The sequence below is a fragment of the Musca domestica genome, unplaced genomic scaffold (assembly GCF_030504385.1).
Source record: "Musca domestica strain aabys unplaced genomic scaffold, Musca_domestica.polishedcontigs.V.1.1 139, whole genome shotgun sequence".
NCBI lineage: Eukaryota > Metazoa > Arthropoda > Insecta > Diptera > Muscidae > Musca > Musca domestica.
This window is the reverse complement of record NW_026712191.1, coordinates 1,175,968-1,193,301: the sequence shown is the minus strand read 5'-3', so window position 1 is coordinate 1,193,301 and position 17,334 is coordinate 1,175,968. Positions and strand designations below refer to the sequence as shown.

The window sequence follows — 17,334 nt, the reverse complement described above, 5'->3', positions numbered from 1 at the left end:
TCTAGAGTAGGATATGATAACGTCGTCATTTGAAATGTACAATTGTAATGTTTTATATTGCATGATTTTTACTATTTTCGAATGTACATTTGTAGTTCTTTTTTAATCTAATATGATTTGTAGTCTTTTTGGGGAGTATAAAGCGACACGGACAAAACTAGATTTTATTTATTTATTGGGCAATACAAATAATATCATTTCAGAAGAGGATAAGATATGAACAAACAAATTCAATATTTTATCAGATACGAACGGTTTTTATACCCTCCACCAAAAAAGGTATGGAGGGTATATTAAGTTCGTCATTCCGTTTGTAACTCATCGAAATAATCATTTTAGACCCAACAAAGTATATATATTCTTGATCAGCGTAAAATTTTAAGACGATTTAGCCCTGTCCGTCTGTCTGTCCGTCTGTTGTAATCACGCTACAGTCTAAACGAATTAAGCTAGGAAGCTAAAATTTTGCACAGATCTCTCTTTTGTCCGCAGGCAGGTCAAGTTCGAAGATGGGCTATATCGGTCCACGATATCGTATAGCCCCCATATAACGGTACCCCCGATATTCGGTATTTTAATGATTTTAGCCACATTTTTCAATGGAATTGTCTGAAAATCCACACAAGTAGTTCCTTGTGGGTACTTTATACCTCGGCAGAGAATTATCTGTATAGGTCCACAATATCGTATAGCCCCCATATAACGGTACCCCCGATATTCGGTATTTTGATGATTTTACCCACATTTTGCATCGGAATTGTCTGAAAATCCACACAAGGCGTTCCTTGTGGGTACTTTATACCTCGGCAGAGAATTATCTATAAAGGTCCACGATATCGTATAGCCCTCATATAACGGTACCCCCGATATTCGGTATTTTGATATTTTTAGCCATATTTTTCAACGGAATGGTCACAAGGGTTTCTTTGTACACAAGGGGTTCTTTGTGAGCACTTTACCCTCCGACAGAGAATTCTCTATATAGGTTAACGATAACGTATGGCTCCCATATAACGATACCTCGCGATATTCGGTATTTTGGAAATCCACACAAGGAGTTCCTTGAGAGTACTTTACACGCAGACATAGATTTGTCTTTATAGGTCCACAATATCGTATATCCCCACATATCGGCACCTTCTTATATTAGATATTTTAAAGATTTTAAAAGAATTTTTAATTGATTTTATTTTTTTTTTTTGAAAATTTTCTAATTCGTTCCAAATGGTGGAGGATATTCAAAGTTCGGCCCTGCCGAACTTACTGCTTTTTTACTTATTTCAATTTGATTAACTTTATTGAATTGACTCGATTTTTTGAGAACGGAAAATGCAGGAGGATTGCATTGCACAGTGGTCGCTGCCATTGGCCAAAATTCAAAAAATTAAAATCAGATATTTATTGTAAAATGTGTACACATGAACTCTTAAGAGGTTAAGCTTTTTAGAAAACATAATAATTTTGGCTTCATTCTGACGGGTCACTTCGAAAATAGCATCAAAAAAGAGAAAATGTGGTTAGTTGCTTTTTCAGTGGGATCAGTGAAAAAGTGGAGTAAAAAATAGATCTGTATTACAAAATTAAATACATTTAAAAATGACAATTCTTGGCATAATTATTGAAAAGCAAGGTATTGATATATTTTTATTGCAGTAATTTGTGTGTTTAGTAGTTGTGTATATATAGACGATGTGAGTGTTCTGAGTTGCCTTTAAGATTAATTTTGAAAATAAAATTGGATTTCAGTTAAAGTTTTAATTGTTTTCCCCCCTGAATCTTCCAATGTAATTTTTTCACGCCATTAGTAATGGTCCTAAGATTCTAGAAGTGCTTTTTTAACTTTCAGATTTTGTCAGATTTGTATGTTATGCCCAATATACTGAAGTGACTTCGCTCCAATTTTGTCAGTTCTATGGTGCTAGTGACATAGTATATGTTTTTGTTGTTTGGGATTGATAAGGATATAATTGAGGGGTGTTCAATAAGGTTTCCTGCATTGTCTTCTGGGTTTGTCGAAAAAATTAAGGCCTTTGCACTGGAAATCTATCTTCCACCCGCAGCTCATAAAATTTTAATACATGCACCCGACATTATAAATTTGTTATTGTATCGATTGGAGAATTATAGGAGGTGGCCGTGGAGTCTAGAAACAAAGATATAAAAAAGTTTCGACTAAATCATACCCGAAAAAATTCTCGTGTTTCAACAAACACAGATCTTATTAACCGTCTTCTTCTGAGCTCTGATCCTTTTATAAGGGGGCAAACAATAAGAAATCTATATTATTAAAATCTGCACTTGATTTACTTATATAACACTGAAATTTATAAATATCCATTAGTTGATTTAATTTTATATTGAATTGTTTATTTTGATAACAAAAAAATTATCTATTTTGTTTACAAAAAAACAATCAAATTTGGAATAAAATTTGTATAAAAAATACTTCTATTTTTAAAGGTACCTTTACAGAGGGACTCTACCTGAGAGCGGGCCGATCCAAATAATTTTCAGTAAGACTATTTTTTAGCTCTTTAGAACGTAAAATGTCAAATAACAGAACAATCTAGTGTAGAAATGTGACAAAAATTGGGCAAATTACCCTTATTCGGGAGGTACGTTGTCACATTTTGTCACATTTTTTATTTTTATCCCATCAATGTACCATTACCAAAGATTCATATTGATATCTGCACTGAAAGTAAATATTTTTGGCCGCTGTTCCCATACGACATCGACCACTGTGCATTGGAGTGTTGTACCGAATTATGTGGTGGCGAAACTGAATAAATTATGTCGAAATAATTAAACGCGGTTACACCAAACTTAAAGGATAATTACTCTTTTAAAAAAATCTCAAAAAAAGAGATCTCATTGAAAAAATTCTAAAATCTTTAAAAAATCGACAAAACCTTTTCAATGGAATCGAATTTCAAAATAATAGTACATTCTATTGACAAACTTCGCTGTTCCCATACGACATCAACCACCGTGCATTGGAGTGTTGTACCGAATTATGTGGTGGCGAAACTGAATAAATTATGTCGAAATAATTAAACGCGGTTACACCAAACTTAAAGGATAATTACTCTTTTAAAAAAATCTCAAAAAAAGAGATCTCATTGAAAAAATTCTAAAATCTTTAAAAAATCGACAAAACCTTTTCAATGGAATCGAATTTCAAAATAATAGTACATTCTATTGACAAACTTCCTAAGGACCTTTAAACATTTGATGTAAAAAAATCAGCGAACAAGTTGAAGATTTTTTGTTAATTTGGCTTCTCTAATTGAATACAATCTGTTTTTTTGTGAACAAAATAAAGAATTATTTTCAACATACAAAAGAGTGTTATGTTAGTTACCACACTTATAACTCAAGAACGGCTTGACGGATTTTAACAAAATAAAAACGTGAAAAAATGTGAATGAAAAAATCATTTTGGCGTGAATTCTTTTCAAATTGACATGCTATATTAAAGTGTAAATTTTGTATTGTTTTTAAATCTGAATGAATAACATTAAAATGATATTTGTGTGGGTATACTACAACTACAAGTATACTACAACATCAGCGGAAAGCAACATAAGCTACATAAATTTTTGAAATTCCACTTGGAACCGGAGGTATATCATCAGAATCGGAAGTACCTCCCAGAAATTTAGATTTTATATGCACATATCTATTGATCGATTACAGATACAGTCTCCAAGAATTTGTAACGAAATTTGTAACAAAAATAAGTTTGCCAAATTTTAAATCGGTTCAGATTTGGATATAGCTCCCGTATATATTTTCGGCCGATTCCATGTATGTGATGCAATAAACACGCTGTATACGCCCCACTTCAATGAAATTTGGAATGTGTAATTGAATTTGTTCAAAAAATTTGTTTGCCAAATTATATTGAAATCGGATCAGATTTGGACGTATATATTTATTTGTATATATTTCGACCAATTTCACGTATTTGATGCACCAAACACGGTATGTACCTCCAATTTCAATGAAATATCGAAAGAGAGACGGAATTTGGTTTACTTTTACACCAATTACACCATTTTGTCAAGTTATATTGAAATCGGTTCAGATTTTATTAAGAAGCATTGACCCACCACGCATTTGCAATGGTATTATTATTAATTGAGGATACGATTATTACGGGGAAGTTTGTTGCTACCTTCTCTAATTGCAACAGAAATGCTACTCAACTTCAAAAGATTGCAGTTTCCTGAACGTTTGGCATTCCCTATGAAATTAAAAAATCCGAAGGACAAAATTTGGCATGTTCAAGCTTTTCTCATGGTGCCTGGCATGTTCTTGTGGTTCACGCATTGGTAGACCTAGCTTTTTGCGCATTATAGCATTGCAATATTTACGTTATTTAAATTTTTGAATTTTTTTTTTTTAAACCATCAAATATTTGTATATAAAATTTTAAATGCATATAAAATCAAAATTGGTAGCGAAGCGCCCCGGGATAGTATCTCATAAATGAGGGTGTAGATAGTTCAGGATATTATTTTATAGGATATTATTTTAGCGGTTACCTCGATAGACTATATATATATATATATATATGTATATATGTATAAGTCGGACAAAAATGTATATGGAACCTATATTCAAATCTGAAACGATTTCAATATAATACATTTAATTAATTTTTAGACCAAATTCCATCGCACATTCCAAATGTTGTTGAAATTGGATATTTATTGCGTCTTTCGGAGCGTGAAATGTATATGGGAGCTATATCCCCATATAGATACTTACGGTTGTACTGCGGTTTTAAAGCTAAAAAATATTGTTAGAATATTTTTGACATGGTCGCTCTCAATTAATGTGTTACTATACATTTTTACACTATTTTTATACTTATTGATTTATAGAAGTTGGCGTAGCCAGTTCTTCTGGCACCAGTATCTATTTGGCACAAGTTGTCTTTCTGTTATTTGTAATTACAGTGGGAAGTTCTTTACGAAAGAAAATGTTGGGAAAAGTCTCTAGAAAAGTCGAGAAACTGAGAAAATCGAAAGTTGTTGTTCTGATATGGAATTTTGTGTACAATGGTTTCAGAATGCATTTTTGGAATTGAAAATTCTTAAATTTATTATAAAATATAAAAAATGATAGATAAATAAATGGTGGCTATGCCTAATGAGGAACCAATAGTAAACAGTTATACATACTAAAAACTTTAAAAGTCAAATTACAGTTCATTCCGTAGAAATTGTAACAAAAATATGCAAAAAGAAAAACATTTAGTGGTAATATTATATCTAAACGAGACGGATATATTCCCATCACCCTTGGAATAAAGATTCTAATATTAACCTTAATATTACACTTTTATTGCGATTTCCACGGACGGCCGAACGCACAGACGGATACAGTTCAATTGACACAGGAGTTTACCCAGACCTCATATCATGAGGCGGATAAAACTAAATTACTTATAACAGGGTCTTCCCAAAATTTACAATTTCAAAAATTACTTTTGATTTGGAAAATGTTGCTAAGACCTTTATTAAATACGATGATATATCGTACATAAAGAGGTACTGGAAAATAGGAAATAAATCATAATGTGGACTTTTTTGCAATTTTTTGACCTTAAAAATACCTCAAACCGCAGGTTTAAAAGGGAGAACCAGTATTAAGGACTACATTTAACTGTAATGAAATCTTCAACTGCCAAAATAATATGTTATGAGAACTATATCTAAATGTGGACAAATATATATCCTATGTAACATCAGTTATGCTAAGAATAATATAAAAGCCTATACAAAGTCCCAAAAACGTATATTAAATATGGCGAACTCTATCGTAATTGCAAATGGCGAGCGGAGATGTCACGGATATAATTTAATCGACAAATATTTCTACTCTTTTACATACTTTATAAACCGATGACACCTCATTTTTGATAGGTAAATTAAAGCCATGTTGTCACGACTTCAGTTAAGAAATTACTATTCGGAGGATGAAAACTCATATACACATTATATATGGAAAGTGTATATGCAACGTTTCCTTCGTTCATCATAAATATTGTGCACATTAAATAAGTGTGTTGACAAGAACCCATATTTCATCAATCTTGACGTATTGGACATATGTGCCAAAATCCATCCATCGCGCTGATATGACACATTTTTGCACAATAAAATGTGGGCGAAATTTGTTGAGATTAAAATGTGTTGTTACCATCACTCATGCTGCTGGTTCAGCAGTTGAGTGTGGGTACTTGGAGTTGTTGTAAAATATGTATCACAGCAAGCAAAAAATACCCCGCAAATCACTTAGAAGTCACATCTAAGCGATAGAAATCATCGCGATTGATATCGCATTCTCACACCGAAAGGAGCATCCTTCGGGAAGAAATGAACCATGCCCGCGATATTTTTAAGCGTGACTAAATAGGGTATTGTTATTTATTAAACTTTTAAGATATCTTAAATCGCTATTGCAGATCATGATATGGGTCATAACACCCGGATAAGGGTACAACCCGATTTCAAATATATTTAACGTTTTAAGAATATTTTTCATACTAATTTCGGCAAATGTTGGTAATTTGAGAAGCAACCATCCTTACAAAGAATGATTACGTTTTGGTATAACAATCATCTGGTTTAAGCTATTTTCGGGGTCTTGACCACTTTTTTCATTTTTTGGCCCTTATTTGACATCATTATTTCTATGGGGGTGGAAAACCAATTCGCATACAATTTTCAATTTTCGGAGTAGGGCACGTCTCAGTATTGACCACATTCATCAATTGATTTGGCTAAAAAATAGAATTGAAGTTATTCTGTGATAGAGAATCATCTTATAGATAATTGTCCACGTAGGTATTTATTAAGGTACAGTCCCCACATTATGTGTACCCCCAATATATATATATATATATATATATATATATATATATATATATATATATATATATATATATATATATATATATATATATATATATATATATAACTTACTCAATCGAGTAGCGCTCCATTTCTACCAATCGTGTCCCTTCTACAGACAAATAATAACAACTATTCAAATATTAAACAATGACACTTCGAATGACCCCAAATTTAAAAATTGCGTTCTTGTTGGGACATCCTTTATTTCGTTCCAGAAGTTTGTGACAATTGGAAATTATGTATTATATCACCCCAAAAGGGGCTTAGGGTATAAAAAAACATTCGTAATACATATATGCTTGGTAATCGTTTATAATTCATAAAATTATTGTTTGCCTGTACAATTTAATTAATCATTCATGTATTTGATTTGTTTACATTTGAGTCTACATCAGATATTCAAAATTAATTTGCATCTAGAACGGTGTACACATACATTTAGTTCATAAACAAATCGACTGAAGGCGGCAATTACATGAAACACTTTGCGATATTTTCTTTGAGAATTGGCTAAATTTAGAACAAACATTCTGCTTATGCGCCTTTCTCAGTGAATTTTCACAAGCGAGAGAGCTTTATGCCACTACTATTCGGAGTTCCACGAAAAAAAGCAAAAGCAAAGACTTTCATTCAAATTCATTACAATCGGCTCACGGTCAACATCACCTCTTCAGATATTCGGAATATAAAAAAGCATTGCTGTGCGTGCCCTACGTCATTTGTACGTCTTTGGCGTCCTTCACCCGATGTTCAATGTTTTCAAATATATGTATATATATATATATATATATATATATATATATATATATATATATATATATATATAGCACATATAGAAGTGTGTTTTCACTTGCTCTATAAGAAGCAGCAGTAAATGTCTTTGCTCGATAATTGTTTATGCCACATTGCAATTGAGGTTCACGTAACCTCTGCTTAGGCAGAAACAGAAGCACATAAAAAGTATACAGTGTAGTGAAAATGAATTTTTTTACACTTTCGCGGAAAAAGCCCGGTGAAGACTTAGGGGTATCTAGCTTTTCAGTAAATCAAGATACCAAATTTATGAGTTTAGATAATAGAAATTCGAGTAGGAGAAAAAATATTTTGAGTGCCGGATCTACTCTGTCACTGCAAGTGCCTCCCCGCAAACAAATTTTAAATCGAAATGGCAGTATTGCATCCAATCATTTTCGTGGTATTCATAAAAAACTGTTGGAAGAACATGCTGAAACTATATGCTATTCGATGACCGTAAGTATACCCGGTAAAAACCAGAAGATTATTTATATATATATATATATATATATATATATATATATATATATATATATATATATATATATATATATATATATATATATATATATATATATATATATATATATATATATATATTTGTGTGTGTGTTTGTGTGTAATCACGATTGTTTAGAATAAATTTTGGAAAAATATTTCAATTTGCTTCAAATTTACTTCATCTTCAGCAGGAAACTAAAAAAAATAGATTCTATTGAAATTTTTTTTTCATGTAATCAATGTCGTTCTCAATTATTTTTTGGTGTATCGGGTAAAAAACAATCCAGTTCTGTTGAATTTTTATGTTTGTGCGTGTCTGCACATGCCTATGTTGTGCGTGTATGAATATTATCAAGTGGAATATGGAATGACGTCATGACGACGTAAACATTGTTTACAAAATAAATTTCCGGTAACTTAGAATTCCGAATATCCCCTTTTGTACCAATTGTCGAGTAAGTAATTTATAAGTTCGAACATAATATTGGTCTATAAATAAATGTTGCATTTAATTCCGTTACATTGGGGCTACATTGAATTCTTTTTGCATCATTATATTTTTGCGTAGTGTTAAACTACCTACTAAGATCCCGCGATATCGAATAACATCTGTTTGAAACTTTCTACCGTGGATATTTTCAATGAAGAGTTAAACTACCTGTTAGGAATGTCTGCTTATTCGGCTGGAAGTAACTTAAAAATATCAAAGATCAGGAGGTACAGTCAAGTAGGGCCAAACCAAAAAGTGTACCTATCTATCAACCATAAATCTACTCAAATTACAGCTGATGGTTGGGAATTTTGCAGAAAACGTAAAATACCGGAAGTTAGGAGGTTTAGTTATTTATATATTCTATACCTCAATCTGAGTCTAAACATCGCAGGAAGGTTGACAATGGAGCAAAATTTCAAACCTTCAACATTAATATGGCGTACTCTATCGTGATGCATGGATGCGCACATCTTTGTATCCCTTTTACTCTCAGATCATACATAATATATCGGCCTATTCCTTTTGTTACACCCCCCCCCCCCCCCAAAAAAAAAAAAAAAAATGTGAAATGAGCACATTAAATATTACGAGGGCTGTTCGGAAACTTCTTAGCCTATCAATGAAAGAGAATAGTTAGTTTTTCAAAAAATATTTTCATTTGTCAATATAATCTCCTAAAACTTCTACAGTGGCTACAATGAAAGAGAATAGTTAGCTTTTCAAAATTATTTTCATTTTTATACCCTCCACCTTGGAGAGGAGTGTATATTAACTTTGTCATTCCGTTTGTAACATCCTTAAATATTCGTCGTAGACCCCATAAAGTATATTTATTCATAATCAGCAAAAAATTCTAAGTCGATTTAACGATGTCCGTCTGTCTGTCTGTTGAAATCACGATACAGCCCACATTATTTGACGTAGAGCGCCAAAATTTAGCAGAGCGATTTGTATTGTGTCTAGGATGGTTGGTATTGAAAATGAGATATATCGGTCCACGTTCTGGTATAGTCCCCATATAACGGTACCTCCCGATATTCTGTATTTTGATGATTTATGCCACATTTTTTCACGAATTTCTCTAAAAATTGGTAGTTGTAGATCATAATGGGTCCCAGTTCGTGTGGCGAGTCATTGTAATTATAGGTCCTCGTTTTGGTATAGCCCCCATATAACGGTACCTCCCTATATTCGGTATTTTGATAATTTTTGTCACATATTTTCGCGGATTGGTCTAAAAATTGGTATTTGTAGGTCATAATGGGTTCTAGCTCCGTTGGCGAAACATTGCATGTGTAGGTCCACGATTTGGTATAGCCCCCATATAACGATACCTCCCAATATCCGACATTTTAATGGTTGTTGTCAAATTTCTTCTAATGTTTCCTTTACCCTAAGGTGGAGGGTATTAAAAGTTTGGCCCGGCCGAACATAATGTTTTTTTACTTGTTCATATAATCTCCTAAAACTTCAATACACTTAGTCCAACGCTTTTAAGCAATTTAACCCCCTGATTAAAATAGTTTTCCTCAAGGTCTCCAAAATAGTGCATCTTCATTTGAGGTAAAACGCTTGCCCGCAAGGAATTTTTTTAGATTTGGGAAGAAGTAAAAGTCACTGGGAGCTAAATCAGGAAAATAAGGTGGATGGTCAAGCAACCCGTACTTTAATTCATTGCAATGGTGCGTTGTCTTGATTATTTTTTTTTGTAAGCCATGACCTTATTTTCAAATTTGTACATTTAATTGATTCAAAGGGTTGCAATAGTACTCTGAATTTATTGTTTTACTCTTTTGCAGATAGTCAATCAATAAAATACCTTTGAAATCCCAAAAAACCGTAGCCATAACCTTACCAGCAGATTGAATTGTTTTTGCCTTCTTTAGGGCACTTCCTCCAGCTTCAGCCCATTGTTTCGCTTAAAACGATCAACACAAGCTTGAGAAATGTTCATTCTTATTCATTTTGTATCGACTGTTAACAAATGCGGCAAAGCTTTTTCATCTGTAGTTCTTCAAGCTAAATAAATGGACTCGATCATTTGAGATGCCCATGATATTAGCAATTTAACGCACTTTTATTCGTCTATAATTTAATACCATATCAAGTACTTTGGCTACAATTTCTGTTGTTGTTGCTGTTTTCGGACGTCCACTACGTGGTTCATCTTCAACGCTTGTACGATCACGTTTAAATTCAACAACCACATTTTTTACATGAAGGAACACTTTCACCTAACAGATTCACCATATCATTTTCAATTTCTTGTCCCGATAAACCTTTTTTATGTAAATATTTAATGACAGCAAGTATTTCTAAATTGTCCATTGTAAAAAAATGCGGATGGCTCTTTTTTGAACACCTGTTACTATACGAAGGAGTTTCCAGATCAAAACAAAATTTAACCTATGTTCATAACAGAGTTGGAAGTTTCCAAATCATTTAACTTTTTTCTGTTTGTACCTCTATTTTTGTGCTAGGCTAAGTAGCTTCCGAACTGCTCTCGCATATCTAGGGAAAAATAGGTAATATAGTTTCAGTTATTCTAACATCACTCTCACAAACACCCAGTACTTAGAAAAAACATAAATCCCATGTGCATGACTAAGTACGTAGTTTGCAAATTGTAATATTTACATCCAAATTAAGTCAAGCGCAAGAATGGAGATATCGGTCAGATAGTTTACGTAGAAATTTTACTGTAAAAGATGAACTGTTAAAATTTAAAACAACTGTTCACATACATTCTTTTTATACACGTCACCATGCTATAGAAGATATATTACCCTTGTCATTCCGTATAAAATACATATATTCTTGATCAGCGTGAAATTCTAACTCCGTCTGTTTGACAATTAAAACTCACATTTCAAAAGAATTGGATTTAGAGTTTGTAATGGCAAAACGTTCTTCGTTAGAAATGTAATCTTAATCATCAGAATAAAGAATATCAACAGGTACATGAAATTTTCTTCAAAACTATTAAATCTATTTTATGGTTTATTCTGAGATTTTTTGTAACACATTTCTTGCTTGAAAACTTTGGGCCTAAAAACGTTAATCAACAAAATTATTGATTTTTTCGAATACATTAAGTCAAGCTTTTGGAATTAAAAATTGAAATTAATGCAAGTTTTTGGAATTAAAAATTGAAAACTACGGGCGTATAAAAGTTGATACAAAAATATTGATTTTTTTGCAACATTAATGCAAATAATTTTGCAGAATATTTTTTTTACGATTCTGTAAAAGAAAGAAATTTTTCGACCAAATTAGAAGCACGACAGCTACTATTTAGTTAGCTTTTCAGCCAACAAAAACAAATATTTATTTTTGGGTCCAGTGTTGTTTATAAAAAAGTGATGTGCGGAATTTTTAGCTTTATTGTTGGTTAGGTCTAAACAAAAATAGCTAGCTTATCAAAAAGAGCTAAATAGCCATGCGCTGAGGTAAATAGTTGAACACATGCTGCTTTAGTTGTGGCTGTCAATATTTGATAGCAGTTCACTGTAAGGCTAATTTCAATAGATACTTGTAATAGGTACCTGTTATTTATGGTTCCCAATGAGTAGAATATTTCGTTTTATCATATCAGTGGTAGCGACCGATTCAAGCATTTTTAACCGAAGAGACTGCAATTTTATATATTGAGGTGTCAATGGGTATTTATTATAAGTTCTATATAATGGTAATATTTAATCTTACGCTTAGAATTTATAAACCTTTATTGGCAGCATATATTTTCGATACTTTGGAGGCTTTGGCCAACAGACTGACTAGGTTTTCAAAAAAAAAAAGTTTTGGAAGGGTCTAATTACATTTTCTAGCCACGTGCCTCTAATTTCAAAATCTAAATTTCTCAAAATAGATCAGCACCAAAATAGCACCACAATCGAAAATGTCCACACCATTATTAGGACAGTAAAGGATGAAGTTTTCCAATTTATTGGGATAATATTTTTAGTTCCTAATAAGTAAATGTTAGACATATTAATCGTAGACTGTTAGATATATTCTTGATCTGTGTAAAAAGCTATGTCGATTGGAATTCACCCTCGATTGCTACATACAAAAGCGGTTCTAATATTAAATTTTTAATTTTCAATTCAATATCTTCCCTAAATTCTTCATTTAGTGCCATGTAGTAGTTTTTGCTCTTTTTTAAACCACTTCCAAATCTCAACCCTAGACACTAACTTAATGTCAAATTTCGTGTTACAAACACTATCCGTTCACCTAAAACCAAATTTAACACCATTCAGTACATTTCATATACGCATTTTCCAAACCACCTCTTCATTTTATCCCTAACCACCAGTGGCCCAATACCAATGTGTTAGGTTTCCAGCTCCATCCGTTCACTAAAAACCAAATTGTACCATATTTGCATCATTAAGTACAATTCTTACACGTAGTACACTTTTCCAAAACCACCTTCTCACATTGACTTTAAAAATAAAACTCTTATACCAAATGTCAAGTTTTTAGCTTAATCTTAATTTGATAATCTCAACCGGAAGCATCTGCAGAAACAGATTAATTATTAAGAAACGGTATATTTTTATGTTTATCTGCAGGAATAGATTTTGTTTCATTAACCGATTGAGGCCTGATCAAAATAGCTTGATTTATAGATTCTGCAGTAACAGAAGCTTCCTTCAAGAGCTCCGCGGAAAGTACAAGTTGGAGGGTTAGAATAAACAATTGTAGTGGGTAAGTTAGTAACAAATGCGGTCACTAAAAACTAAGAAGCTGTATGTACGATTTTAGAAGATTGGATTTCGACTGGAGCATTTTCAAAAGCAATTTCTACAGTTCTATAATCAATAGTGGGTAAGATGTCCGAACCAAAAAAAAATTACTGTATGGTGTGGTTGAGCCACATCTGGTGAGTTTAAACAAATCAAATTAACACCAGGTACAAAGATTGATGATGTCTTTCGTTTCGGAGATCCGTTTAAGAATTGAATATTATTAAACTTCTTTTCGAAATTTTGAAGCTTGAAAAATGCTTTGTCGGAAACCTTCTTCAAAGCAGCCAATTAAATTTTGGACTCAATAAAATAACTATAGGAGTTAATTTCTATTGGCCTACAATCGATACATGCCCAATTTAAGCCATCATTTTAACTTATCGCATAGCCAACACGTTAAAAATCGTTATTTTAATTTAGTAATTTTACCATTTTTTATTTGAGCAATCTATGCTAATGTGAAATACAAAGGGAAACAGGAAATGGTGTAGTAATGAATTTACAGTAACTGCCTAAAAGTATGCTAAGGAAAACCAATTTAATATGTACAGAAAAGCAAAAAAAGAAAACAAGTAAAAAGATATTAAGTTCGGCCAGGCTAAACTTCTACATAATACCATTGGGTAAAAGACATTTTTATGCAAAAGTATCGGGATTCAAACGTGTTCCACTTTAAAATATAAAATCCAGTGATCGATAGGAGAATGGCTGGAGCCACTATATGGGGGCCATACTAAAACGTGGGCCCATATAGACAATGTTATACTAAAACGATTGTAATCTATTGCGTGTCTTAAATACCAAATTTGACATAATTTCGTGAATATAGGAAGGAACCGTTATATGTGCGCTATAGGAAAATGTGGACTTAGATATTCAATGTTCTGCCACCGGAGCTAAGCCCATTATGAACTCTGAATACCAATTCCTGGACAAATCCGTGGGAAAATGTAGGTAAACCCATCAAAATACTGAATATCGGGAGATACCGTTATATGGGACCATTCAAAAAAGTGGACCTATACATTGTTTTACCACCGAATGGTATCATTATATGTGCGCCATAGGAAAACGTGGACCTATATATACAAAGTTTCGCCACCGGAGCTAGAACCCATTATGAACTACAATTACCAATTTTTAGACAAATTCGTTGTTGTTTTTGTAGCAGCTCATACCGTTGTGTTCGATTCGACTCTTCTCAATCGGATTCTGCCTCTAAGTCTAGTCTCAAAAAGGATGCAACCTGTACGGGTTGGGTCCACAACGAGGTTGGAGTTAATGAGAAGGTTTTGCTGGACAGCGAAATAGGGCAGCGTGTCATGTGGTCCTGTGCCACAAGCTGGGCAGATGTTCTGCACATCTCTGTCGATCCGGGCCCAATAGGAATTGAGACGGCTGCACCATCCGAATCTTAGTTGAGCCAAAACTACTCGGGTTTGTCGGGCAGCTCTCGCTCTTTAGCTGCGAGGGAGGGGGATGGTCTCCTAATGCAGTATTCACTCTATATCCTTCCATAATTTCTGAGACCGCGTTAGTGTGAATATTATTCAGTCCCGCTTGATAGGCCTGTTGATCTAGAGGCTCTCTCTTATACCTTTGTACCTCTCTCTAGATCATAAGGGTCTTTCCTTATGTGCCTGGGCGGAGGTTGCCTATCCACCAGATGGTGATTCGGATGGCTCTGTCTGTAACACCCAAATAGGTATTGCATTGACAGCATTTTATTATGCTGTCGGACCGGTAAGACCTTCGCCTCCTCATGTAGATTGTCGACAGGTGTCATGAGGAGGCACTCTGTTGCAGTTCTAAGGTCGGCTTTCTGGTGGGACTGAATGTTTTTCACTGCGTAGCACTAACGTCGTTCCTACTTCTAATCTAATTGCAGATAGCTGTGGTATGCGCGGACGACTTGAAAGGGTTATCGAATGTACGAACGTACAATCATTTGCGTACGTTATTATCTATATGCCGTCTGGAGGGCTTGGAATGTCAGAAAGGTAGATGTTAAACAGTTCCGGAAATATCACCCCACCTTGGGGAACTCCCTGTTTCACTCTACGGTAGTTCGACTTCTTGTTTCTGAACGCCGCATACGACTGGCGTCCACACATGTAGTTTACAATCTAACGTTTCAAACTTGACCGGAGGGCGGTGCGTTCAAAGCTTTAGATAAATCAAGTGCCACCATAACTATTCTGTCACACGGCCTGTTCTGGTTAAGTCCTCTGCTGACATGTGTGGAAATGGCGTGTAGAGCTTTTATTGTGCTATGCAATTTTCGGAATTTGATGATCAGCTAGTGGGAAACACTCTCTTATGTTGGGGAAGAGTAAAGCCCCAAGTGTCTTTGCTACTGTTGACAAAAGTGATATGAATCACTTTTGCTGGCATCGTTGCCTGGCTTCAGTAGCGGGACCACCCTGTCCATTTTCCAGGCATCGGGAACTAAGGGTGGCTAACGTCAGGTTGAGGAGTTTGGTGAGATACTCAACTCCTGGTTCATCCAGTTGCTTCAACATCACCTTAGAAATTCCGTCAGGACAAAGCGCTTTGGATGACTTTGCGCTTCTGATGACATATGCAACATCTTTCAACGTAAATTGTAGTGGTACCTCCTCGGCTGGAAGATATCGTACACGGCGTAGGATTCTTCTCTTAGCCCTGTCACTATCACTATGAATTGCCAGTTGAAATAACACTCGCACCTCTTCGGATTTGTCACTTCTACGCTGTTAAATGAGACAGATGTCCAAACAAATTTCCGACCGCCAACCCACCAATATATATGCGTGTTCGTCCATTTTTCTGATGTGGGAGCAACATTACCCGGAATATTTCCTCCGTATTCTCTTGGTCCGAGCCGAGATCAGGACCCCGGACCATGGTTCTGCTCCGTTTCTCGTAATCGCATCCACCACGGATTGGTCTCGGTGAGATGCATGAAGTGGGTGCATTTTCGGAATTGCTCCGGCTTAAACCGAATATAGGAGTATAGCGATTACATTGCTTCTTGCTGCGCTAATATAGACCCCAGTGAGTCCTCATCTTCGTCGTCCAGATCGCCTTCCCCGCAATCTCCACAATAGCAAGTCGTGCTGCAGCACAATACATCGTTTCTTCAATTCAACTGCGATGATCTCATAGGTAAGATCAACGAAATTGTAAGCTTCATGAGTCCGAAGAACTTCAAGGTCGCAGCGATCCAGGAAACGATGCTGAGTACCACCTGCAGGCTTCAAAGTTGTGATGGATACAACGTATTGAGAAAGGATCGCACCAGAGGTGAGGGATTAGCATTCCTATTGCGCCACTCTGTCCAGTACAGACCTATCTCGCCTGAGCTTGACTCTAGTGACCCGTACATGGAATGTATGGGGTAGCGGTCAAGTGTGGAATCGCCGAGGTAGAGGTGCTTAACGTGTACATTCCGCTGTTAACCGGGCCCCACGTTATATGCCCAATATCTGACATATTCGTGGAAAAAATCATCAAGATACGCAATATCGGGAGGTACCATTATATGCTATACAAAAACATATACAATGTTTCGCCACCGGAGCTAAAGACAAATCCGTGAAAAAAAATGTGCAAAAATCTTCAAAATACCGAATGTCGGTAGGTACCGTTCGGTCTGTATCGTGATTTTCACCGACAGACGGACATCATCAAATTGACATATTTATGGGGTGTACGACGAATATTTAGAGATGTTACAAACGGAATGACAAATTTAATACACCCCCCTTTTCAAGGCAGAGGGTATGAAAAGAAAATAAAGCATATAAATATTATAGCATGGTTAATCTATATTAATTTTTTTTCTTTGCTTGACATTTATTGTTCACAAAGTTCCCAAAATT

General features: G+C 34.5%; 1 protein-coding gene across 5 annotated transcripts in view; it reads left to right on the top strand.

Moving 5' to 3' along the window:
• The window catches only part of LOC101893030 (protein unc-13 homolog 4B), a 305,332-nt gene that overhangs the window by 151,652 nt on the left and 136,346 nt on the right, over nucleotides 1–17,334 (top strand). Inside the window, exons 1-2 of one of the 5 annotated variants that reach the window (XM_059118975.1) lie at nucleotides 7,492–7,630; nucleotides 8,002–8,180. The exons of 2 other annotated variants lie outside the window; for them this stretch is intronic. In XM_059118975.1, the coding sequence (XP_058974958.1) occupies nucleotides 7,507–7,630; nucleotides 8,002–8,180 (303 nt within the window). In that variant the 5' untranslated portion in view covers nucleotides 7,492–7,506. Of the gene's footprint in view, nucleotides 1–7,491; nucleotides 7,651–7,774; nucleotides 8,181–17,334 lie in introns of those variants that run through there. 2 more of the 5 variants (XR_009341667.1, XM_059118976.1) reach the window with 2 other exon arrangements.